This window comes from Myotis nattereri (genome assembly GCF_964212035.1).
Source record: "Myotis nattereri genome assembly, chromosome: X".
Classification (NCBI taxonomy): domain Eukaryota; kingdom Metazoa; phylum Chordata; class Mammalia; order Chiroptera; family Vespertilionidae; genus Myotis; species Myotis nattereri.
Window position 1 is genome coordinate 16,942,735 of NC_138078.1, and position 11,248 is coordinate 16,953,982.

At 45.1% G+C, this 11,248-nt stretch overlaps 1 protein-coding gene across 1 annotated transcript; it reads left to right on the forward strand.

The window, feature by feature from the left end:
* Positions 1-4,439: 4,439 nt before the first annotated feature.
* LOC308512055 (putative ATP-dependent RNA helicase DDX53) lies at positions 4,440-6,353 on the forward strand (the record flags this gene model as incomplete). Its single annotated transcript, XM_081081852.1, has 1 exon — positions 4,440-6,353. The coding sequence occupies one exon, from the start codon at positions 4,440-4,442 to the stop codon at positions 6,351-6,353; it is 1,914 nt and encodes a 637-aa protein (XP_080937978.1).
* Between the last annotated feature and the right edge of the window lie 4,895 nt (positions 6,354-11,248).

Consider the following 11,248-nt stretch of genomic DNA (forward strand, 5'->3'; position numbering starts at 1 on the left):
ATGTAAAGCCTACTTTTAGTTAAAGAAAGAAATGAAAAATCAATCATGTAAGTACAGGACGAGGAAGAATGGACTCAAATGCCCATCATGTTCCAGTGAGGGGCTTTGTGTCTTGACTTCATAGGTAGAATGAGTACAACAGTCATGCTCAGTAATGAATACATATAAAGTTCAGGCCATTTCTGCTGATTTGTGTAGTTCTATGTGCCATATCACAAAAGCTCCTCAATGAATCATTCCCAATGGAGAAGGAACAGGATGATGTGCATCATGGAAACCATGACATATCAGGAAATATTTTAGAGAGCAGGGTAACAATTAAAGAGACAGCTCTGGATATTTGACCTCCCCAAACCAGCTTTAAGTGCGATAGAGAAGCCGTATAGCCTCTGAGGTCAACCCCAGAACACTGCCACCCAGAGGCTGAGCCACAAACTGACTCTTTGCTAAACACAAAAAAAGGCAGTCTGGGAAACAAATACGGCCTGCTTTAAAATAAGGACTGTGGTTTACAACACAGAGGAACAGTGTATCGCAGGGAAATTCAACACTCTCGTGAATACCTGGCAGGACTAAGTGCCTGGTATGTGGCGCCTTGTTGTGTTGTATTTTGTGCCTTTAAATCAACGCAGCCGATCCAAGCAACAGCAGCCTCCTGAGCACCACACCCTCTGCTGAGGAACAGCAGCTGTACGTGAAACCTCCCCCCACCAGCCAGAAGAGCCACCACAGCTGTGAACAGCACCCACCAGAGGAGCTGCTGCCAACTGAAGAGCAGCTGCCACCGCAACCGCCCGAAGAGCAACCACAGACCAAGGAGTCACTGCCACCCAGGGAGCAGCCACTGAACGACTCAACGTCTAGATATGTCAGTGAGATCAAACATGGGTAGACAAAGAAACCCCCAAAGGAAAGAGAAGGACGACTCTCCAGAAAAGCAGCTAAGTAATACAGAGGCATGCAACATGACAGAAAAAGAATTCAGAGTAAGGGTCCCAGAGTGCATAAACCGGATGGAGGAAAAAATCAACAACTTCTGCAAGGAGCAAGAAGAAACAGATGAAAAAATCAATAACATATGGAAGAAGCTAGAAGAATCAGATGAAAAAACCAACAACTTAAGTAAGACCCAAGAAGAAATGAAGAGTGATATAGCTGCAATAAAAAACACCATGGAAAGTATCAACAGTAGACTAGGAGAAGCGGAGGACCGAGTTAGTGAATTAGAAGACAAGGAAGCAAAACACACCCAAAATGTACTGCAATTGGAGAAAAAAAATAAAAAGACAGGAGGAGAGCCTAAGGGAGCTTTGGGACAACATGAAACGAAACAACATACGAATAATAGGGGTGCCAGAACAGCAGAAAGATGAACAAGGATTAGAAAACCTATTCGAAGAAATAATATCAGAAAACTTCCCTGAGGTGGGGAAGAAAAAAGTCACACAAGCCCAGAGAGTCCCAAACAAGGTGAACCCGAAAAGACCCACACCAAGACACATCATAATTACCATGGCAAATGTTCAGGACAAAGAGAGAATCTTACAGGCTGCAAGAGAGAGACGGAAAGTTACATACAAGGGATCTCCCATTAGATTATCAAATGATTTCTCAACAGAAACACATCAGGCCAGAAAAGAACGGATGGAAATTTACAAAGTGATGCAAAGCAAAGGACCGAGTCCAAGAATACTCGATCCAGCAAGGCTATCATTCAGAATTGAAGGGGAAATAAGAAGCTTCACAGACAAAAAAAGGCTAAGGGAGTTTGTCACCACCAAGCCAGCAATGCAAGAAATGCTAAAGGGACTGGTGTAAAAAGAAGAACTAAAAAGCGCAGAAAGAAAACAGCCACAAAAAAAAAAATAGAAATGGCTACAAACAAGTACCTTTCAATAATAACTTTAAACGTAAATGGACTAAATGGTCCAATCAAAAGACATCGAGTGGCTGAATGGATAAGAAAACATGACCCATATATTTGCTGTCTACAAGAGACCCACCTCATTAGAAGGGACTCTTTCAGGCAAATGGAAATGAAAAAAAAGCTGGGGTAGCAATACTTATATAGACAAAATAGACCTCAAAGTGAAGGCCATAACAAGAGATAAGGAAGGCCACTTCATAATACTAAAGGGATCAATACAACAAGAAGATATAACCCTGATAAACATATATGCACCCAATGCAGGAGCACCCACATACATAAGAAAACTCCTGGAAGATATCAGGGGAGAGATCGACAACAATCCAATCATAGTAGGGGACTTTAATACACCACTGACATCACTGGATAAATCCGCTAGACAAAAACTCAGCAAAGAAACAGCAATCCTAAATGACTCACTAGATCAGATGGACTTAATTGACATCTTCAGAACACTTCACCCCAAAGCCACAAAATATACCTTCTTCTCAAGGCTCATGGGACATATTCAAAAATAGACCACATATTGGGTCACAAGCAAAGTCTCCCCAAATTCAAGAAGATTGAAATCATAAAAAGCATCTTCTCAGACCACGATGGCATAATATTAGAAATAAACTACAATAAAAACAACCCCAAATACTCAAACACTTGGAAGCTGAATAGCATGTTATTAAATATTGATTGGGTTAACAATGAGATCAAAGAAGAAATCAAAAACATCCTGGAAACTAATGACAATGAAAACACAACAATCCAAAACCTATGGGACACAATGAAGGCAGTCCTGAGAGGGAAGTTTATAGCTCTACAGGCCTACCTCAAAAAACCAGAAAAAATGGTAGTAAATCATCTAACTCTACAACTCAAAGAATTAGAAAGACAGCAACAAGAAAAGCCCAGAGTGAGCAGAAGGAAGGAGATAATAAAGATTAGAGCAGAAATAAATGACATAGAGACCAAAAAAAAAACCAATGCAGAAAATCAATGAAACCAAGAGCTGGTTCTTTGAAAGGATAAACAAAATTGACAAACCTCTAGCCAGACTCACCAAGAAGCAAAGAGAGAGGACCCAAATAAACAAAATCAGAAACGATAGAGGCGAAATAACAACAGACCCCACAGAAATACAAATGATTGTTAAAAAATACTATGGACAGCTTTACTCCAACAAACTAGACAACCTGGAGGAAATGGACAAATTCCTAGAAAAATACAACATTCCAAAACTCAATCAGGAAGAATCTAAAAATCTCAATAGGCCAATAACTATGGAAGAACTTGAAGCAGTCATCAAAAAGCTTCCAGCAAACAAAAGCCCAGGACCAGACGGCTTCACAGGGGAGTTTTACCAAACATTCAAGGAAGAACTAAAACCTATCCTCCTCAGACTACTACAAAAAATTCAAGAGGAAGGAACACTTCCAAGCTCATTCTATGAAGCCAGCATCACACTAATACCAAAACCAGGTAAAGACAACACAATGAAAGAGAATTACAGGCCAATATCCCTCATGAACATAGATGCCAAAATCCTCAACAAAATCTTCGCAAATCGGATCCAGCAGTACATCAGAAAGATCATACACCATGACCAAGTAGGATTTATCCCAGGGATGCAAGGATGGTACAATATCCGCAAATCAATAAACGTGATACATCACATAAACAAATTGAAAGAAAAAAAAACACATGGTCATATCAATTGATGCAGAAAAAGCATTTGACAAAATCCAACACCCATTTTTGATAAAAACTCTCAGCAAGGCGGGAGTAGAAGGATCATACCTCAACATAATAAAAGCCATATATGACAGGCCTACAGCCAACAAAAAAAAGAAAAAGAAAAGAAAAGAAATATTTTAGAAAACTAGGAATTTAACCCTGATGAACAGAGACCTTAAGGGGATTTGACACTGGTCCTTACATATACAAGGATACAAGGTGAATCAAACCTATTCTGTGCAACTTCAACTTTTGCTGAAGAGAGAAAAATGCCATGAAGATGTAACTGGCAAAAGAAGAAGGATCTAAGGAAAGAAACAAATCCACTATATTTCTTCCTGTGGAAATAATTGATTTATTTATTTATTTTTTATTTTTTTAAAAAAGCAAACCTATGTGGATAAGTTCATGGCTTGCTTCCAATCTGCTCCCAAACTGAGCTAAAATTAGAATGAAGTGAGCAATGGAGGCACCTATGACACCCATGGTGCAGAAACACTCACTCTCAAGGTCCTGTAAAGGCCTATAGGCTCAACCTCTGAGAGTGAGTGTCACTTTAAATTTGCTTCAGAGATACCTGCTTACCTCACCCTAACCCAAGCCTGTGATTGGTCAGGCCATCCCTCTGTGACATCACATTAAATGTTTCCCCAGGTAACAGGTATATACCTACCTATCTACAAGTCAGTATGGTCTGTTTCTCCAGAGCCTGAAGAGAAAGAGACCCGAGGCCACATCTCCCAACTGGCGGTAGGCGATAAGTCTGTACCAATTCTACCATGTAGCAATGGCCTGGGCCCCAAAGCAGAAGTGGGCAGAGCCAAAACTAAGGGATCCCAGGGCTGGCAGGGCCTACAGAGATGGCATGGGAGGAAGAGGTGGCAGAGGCCAGAGCTGGGGCAGCTCCTCCAGCCACCTGGAGCCTAGGGCTCCTGGCCCCCAAGGCCCTCCTCTTGTTTTTAAAATAAAAAACAGTCTGGTTGGTACAGTGATTGGTCATGGCGGATCAAAAATAAGAGACATTCAGAGTAGGACAAACACGAAAATACAGATCTTCCCGGTACAGGGTGATTCCGAAGCAGACGTAAACATTTTTGGCAGCAAGGATATGCAAGCAAAGGCCAAAGCAATTATAGAGACTATTGTTGAAAGACAAGGAAGCAACCACCAATATTCAGAAGGCACTGCTAATAATGCTGCAGCCCAGCCAGCTGTTGCAAGAGACTTAACCACAGATAACACTGTTAGAGAAGTTCGACCATTGATAGACTGGGATCGAATTAAGGCAAGAGTGACAGACTGGGAGAAAAGACGATGGGAAGACTTAGCACCCATTAAAAAAGACTTTTACATAGAATCCAAAGCAACAAGTTCTCTGTCTCCAATGCAGGCAGACCTTTGGAGGAAGGAACACTTCAATATAATTTGTGATGATTTGAAAGATGGTGAAAAACGGTCTATCCCCAACCCAACTATTAAATTTGAGGACGCTTTCCAGAATTATCCTGAAATAATGAAAAACATTAAAAAAGCAGGGTTTCAAAAGCCAACGCCAATTCAATCACAGGTGTGGCCAATTGTTCTACAAGGGATAGATCTTGTAGGAGTCGCCCAAACTGGCACAGGCAAAACTTTGTCTTATTTATTGCCTGGGCTTATTCACATCAGTTCTCAACCAACACCCAGAGAACAGAGGAATGGTCCCGGCATGCTAGTCCTTACACCGACTAGAGAATTAGCTCTCCAGATAGGAAATGAATGTTCTAAGTATGCATATAAAAATCTTAAAAGTATTTGTATATACGGTGGTGGAAGTAGACAACAACAAATAAAAGACGTTGCCAAAGACATAGACATCATTATTGCAACTCCTGGGCGACTGAATGATCTGCAAATGAATAATTTTGTCAACCTTAGAAGCATAACCTACTTAGTCTTAGATGAAGCTGATAAGATGCTAGACATGGGATTTCAACCTCAGATAATGAAGATTTTATTAGATGTGCGCCCAGATCGGCAAACGATTATGACAAGTGCAACTTGGCCAGATGCCATTCGTCGACTTTCACAAACTTATTTGAAAGAGCCTATGATCGTTTATGTTGGTACTCTGGACCTAGTTGCTGTAAATACAGTGAAGCAAAATATAATTGTTACCACAGAAGAAGAAAAACGATCTCTTATAAAAGAATTCCTACACAGCCTGTCACCCAAAGACAAAGTCATTGTGTTTGTCAGTAGAAAAATTGTTGCTGATGACTTATCCAGCGATTTAAGTGTCCAAGGCCTATCTGTACAATCCTTGCATGGAAACAGAGAACAGAGTGACCGTGAGCAGGCATTAAATGACTTTAGAAGTGGAAATGTGAAAATACTGATTTCTACTGACTTAGCATCCCGAGGTCTTGATGTTGATGATATCACACATGTGTATAATTATGATTTCCCAAGAAACATTGAAGAATATGTACACAGAGTAGGGCGTACTGGAAGAGCAGGGAAGACTGGCACGTCCATTACTCTTATGACGAAAAATGATTGGAAGACTGCCCCTGAATTGATTAAAATTCTGGAAAGATCAAATCAAAGTATCCCAGAAGCTCTTGTAACAATGGCCAAAAAATACAAGTTAGGTGAACAAAATAGAGACACAGGACACAAATCAAAACTATTTCAACAAAAACCCAAGGAGTTTCATTAAGATCTGCAGTGAAAAGAAGTTGTGCCAGACTACCAGAAGATTCAAGATAAGTTAAAGATATGCAGCGTTCAAGATACTTATTGAAAAGCATTGGAAACATACTGATAGTTTGAAGACAACTGATTATTTAATAATACCACTAAGCTTTCAATATTGTGTGTAAACTCCTTAATAAAGTCAAGTGTTTTGAAAATGACGGAGTGAGAGATTCTGTCGGGGGGAAAATAGATATTATGTGTTGGTTAAAGTTTAGATTCTATTATAGCCTGCCATGTCCATCTGTGTCTTCTCTAAAAGACTTGGTAGTAGACAACAATGGCACTTTTCTTGTTTTAAAATAGTTGTACTGAAATGAAACATAGTTTTTATCAAGCTTATCCCAGTCAATATATTCCATTTTCACCCAGTGATCAGTGCCACAATAATCCCTAAAAATATCTGCAATGTACTTACCTAATTATTTTAATTCATAAGAAAACTAGAGGCCCAGTGCACAAATTTGTGAATGGGTGGGGTCTGGCCAGCCCGCCCCAATCGGGGCCATCAAGCCGGGTGGCCGGGGGTTGGGGGGGGAGGAGGGACGTGGGAGGTTGGCCAGCTGGCTTGCCCCTGATGGGGGGGCCGATTGGGGATGGGGCCAGCCGGGGGGAGGGGCCACAGGTGGTTGGCTGGTCGGCCCCGCCCCTGATTGGGGTGGGGGGGGCCAATCAGGGGCAGGGCCAGCTAAGGGGCGGAGCCATAGGTGGTTGGCTGGCTGGCCCCATCCCCTGGTCCAACTACTGGTCAAACTCCCAGTCAAGGGGACAATTTGCATATTAGCTTTTTATTATATAGGATAACTGCTAAATCTTCTAGAAGATTCCCAAATTCTATTTTTTTCCCAACAGATGTGACTAACAGAACAGGGTGCCTGACTCAGTGCAAATCATATTTTCGTACAAATTTTGTTACCAACCATTGGTAAAAATGGTCTTGACTTTGGAGCTCTCACTTTCTTCACTAGTAAATTCAGGTGGTTATATTAAACTAGGGGCCCGGTGCAGGAAATTCGTGCACTGGGGATGGGTGGGGGGTCCCTTAGCCCCGCATGTGCCCTCTAGCATTCTGGGACCCCTCCCTCCTTACTGCCCACCTGCTTGCTGCTTCCTACCGCTCGGCTTGCTGCTCCTTAGCGCTGCCGCGAAGGCCTGGGGTCTGCTGGGTGCCGGGCCTGCGGGTTTGTGTCTCTGATTTTGGTGCTGGGGGTCTCTGATCAGGGCCCCAGCAGCCCCAGCACCAAGGTGGTGGGCCTTGGGGCTGCTGGGTACAGGCCCCCCGCTGCATGTTTGTGTCTTCTATCAGGCCCCCAGCAGCCCCAGCAGCCCCAGCAGCCCCAGCACCACCTAAATAACTTAAGGGAAACTTTATTTAGTCTTCTTTTAAAAGCAATCTAGTTTAAAAATGAGTTGCAGTTAAGAGAGAACAAAGAACATGGTACCTAAGAGTGACATAGACAGACAGAGGAGAGGCTGGGCACTGGTCAGGGGCTTACATGCCAACTGTTCTCCACCTGGGAAATGATGTAAAGTCGGTTTCTTTAGTTTTCTGCTCAATGGTCTTCTCCAGAGAGTGGAGTGGCATCTGCTCCCTTCTCCCTGGGGCCTGGCTTGGTGGTCGCCTTGGGGTCTGGCTGCGCTCCAGCGGGCATCGCACGGGCCTGCTTGCTCCGACTGGCCCTGTCCACACGTTGCTTCCTCTGAGTCTTCGTTGGGCGCAGCCCCGGTCCATCACCTCCTCCTGTGTCTCCCACCGCCAGGGCCGATAAGGAGGCCCACACAGAGTTCAGGTCTGCAAGGAGCTGGTCCTCTGCTTTCAGAACCTTCGGGATCTCCTCTTGCAATTGTTCCCTTCCATGACCTTCCTTCCCTACCTCCGGCATCTTCCTGGAGCACCACATGCCTGCCCTCCAGTAGAAGGCTGTCTTTGTGTGACTTTCAGGGCAGCCTTCAGGGCCTGGTGGCCGCTGCGGCCCTTCCACGTTGGGCGACGGGCCTAAGGCTCGGCCGGGAAGGCGGGCGGCTCCCCAGCAAGTCCCGCTGCACCAGGCACACGTGTGCCCGCCCTCCAGGCATGGCGGCTCCACACTGTGCTCAGGGCCTGGGAGTTAAGCAGCAGGGTGGTCCTGATGCGCCTGTGGCTGTGGCAGCCAAGCAGAGTTCCGACAGGCTGCAGATGGGGGCTGGGGGAGCCCCCTGGGTGGCGGCCCCTGCCAGCAGCTGCAGGAGGCTGGCCTAAGATTTGGACTTCAGCAAGTGAGGCAGGCGGGGCAGCAGCTGGACAGGGGGGCGGCGGTGGAGGCGGGGCAAGGGCAGGGGTGAAGGGGCCTGTGGTAAATCTAGGGGCCTGGGCGCTGGCTCCAGGGCGGGCGCTGCCTCACGGCTCCGCTGATCCCGCTGCCTGGAGGCCTCTCAGCTCCGCTGATGCCGGGGCTCTGAGGCCTCTCGGCTCTGCTGTTCCCGGAGCACTGAGGCCTCTTGGCTCGCTGATCTTGGGGCCCTGAGGCCTCTCGGCTCCGCTGATCCCAGGGCCCTGAGGCCTCTTGGCTCCGCTGATCCCGGGGCCCTGAGGCCTCCTGGCTCAGCCGATTCCGGGGCCTGGAGGCTTCCCCACTCTGCTGATCCCAGGACCCTGAGGCCTCTCGGCTCCGCTGATCCCGGGGCCCTGAAGCCTCCCGGCTCCGCTGATCCCGGGGGCCCTGAGGCCTCTCATCTCTGCTGATCCCAGGGCCCTGAGGCCTCATGGCTCAGCTGATCCCGGGGCCCTGAGGCCTCCTGGCTCAGCTGATTCCAGGGCCGGGAGGCTTCCCCTCTCCGCTGATCCCGCCGCCATGAGGCCTGGCAGGTGCTGCAATTGACCATAGGGTGACTATAAATGATAAATGTAAAGCCTACTTTTAGTTAAAGAAAGAAATGAAAAATCAATCATGTAAGTACAGGACGAGGAAGAATGGACTCAAATGCCCATCATGTTCCAGTGAGGGGCTTTGAGTCTTGACTTCATAGGTAGAATGAGTACAACAGTCATGCTCAGTAATGAATACATATAAAGTTCAGGCCATTTCTGCTGATTTGTGTAGTTCTATGTGCCATATCACAAAAGCTCCTCAATGAATCATTCCCAATGGAGAAGGAACAGGATGATGTGCATCATGGAAACCATGACATATCAGGAAATATTTTAGAGAGCAGGGTAACAATTAAAGAGACAGCTCTGGATATTTGACCTCCCCAAACCAGCTTTAAGTGCGATAGAGAAGCCGTATAGCCTCTGAGGTCAACCCCAGAACACTGCCACCCAGAGGCTGAGCCACAAACTGACTCTGCTAAACACAAAAAAAGGCAGTCTGGGAAACAAATACGGCCTGCTTTAAAATAAGGACTGTGGTTTACAACACAGAGGAACAGTGTATCGCAGGGAAATTCAACACTCTCGTGAATACCTGGCAGGACTAAGTGCCTGGTATGTGGCGCCTTGTTGTGTTGTATTTTGTGCCTTTAAATCAACGCAGCCGATCCAAGCAACAGCAGCCTCCTGAGCACCACACCCTCTGCTGAGGAACAGCAGCTGTACGTGAAACCTCCCCCCACCAGCCAGAAGAGCCACCACAGCTGTGAACAGCACCCACCAGAGGAGCTGCTGCCAACTGAAGAGCAGCTGCCACCGCAACCGCCCGAAGAGCAACCACAGACCAAGGAGTCACTGCCACCCAGGGAGCAGCCACTGAACGACTCAACGTCTAGATATGTCAGTGAGATCAAACATGGGTAGACAAAGAAACCCCCAAAGGAAAGAGAAGGACGACTCTCCAGAAAAGCAGCTAAGTAATACAGAGGCATGCAACATGACAGAAAAAGAATTCAGAGTAAGGGTCCCAGAGTGCATAAACCGGATGGAGGAAAAAATCAACAACTTCTGCAAGGAGCAAGAAGAAACAGATGAAAAAATCAATAACATATGGAAGAAGCTAGAAGAATCAGATGAAAAAACCAACAACTTAAGTAAGACCCAAGAAGAAATGAAGAGTGATATAGCTGCAATAAAAAACACCATGGAAAGTATCAACAGTAGACTAGGAGAAGCGGAGGACCGAGTTAGTGAATTAGAAGACAAGGAAGCAAAACACACCCAAAATGTACTGCAATTGGAGAAAAAAAATAAAAAGACAGGAGGAGAGCCTAAGGGAGCTTTGGGACAACATGAAACGAAACAACATACGAATAATAGGGGTGCCAGAACAGCAGAAAGATGAACAAGGATTAGAAAACCTATTCGAAGAAATAATATCAGAAAACTTCCCTGAGGTGGGGAAGAAAAAAGTCACACAAGCCCAGAGAGTCCCAAACAAGGTGAACCCGAAAAGACCCACACCAAGACACATCATAATTACCATGGCAAATGTTCAGGACAAAGAGAGAATCTTACAGGCTGCAAGAGAGAGACGGAAAGTTACATACAAGGGATCTCCCATTAGATTATCAAATGATTTCTCAACAGAAACACATCAGGCCAGAAAAGAACGGATGGAAATTTACAAAGTGATGCAAAGCAAAGGACCGAGTCCAAGAATACTCGATCCAGCAAGGCTATCATTCAGAATTGAAGGGGAAATAAGAAGCTTCACAGACAAAAAAAGGCTAAGGGAGTTTGTCACCACCAAGCCAGCAATGCAAGAAATGCTAAAGGGACTGGTGTAAAAAGAAGAACTAAAAAGCGCAGAAAGAAAACAGCCACAAAAAAAAAAAAATAGAAATGGCTACAAACAAGTACCTTTCAATAATAACTTTAAACGTAAATGGACTAAATGGTCCAATCAAAAGACATCGAGTGGCTGAATGGATAAGAAAACATGACCCATA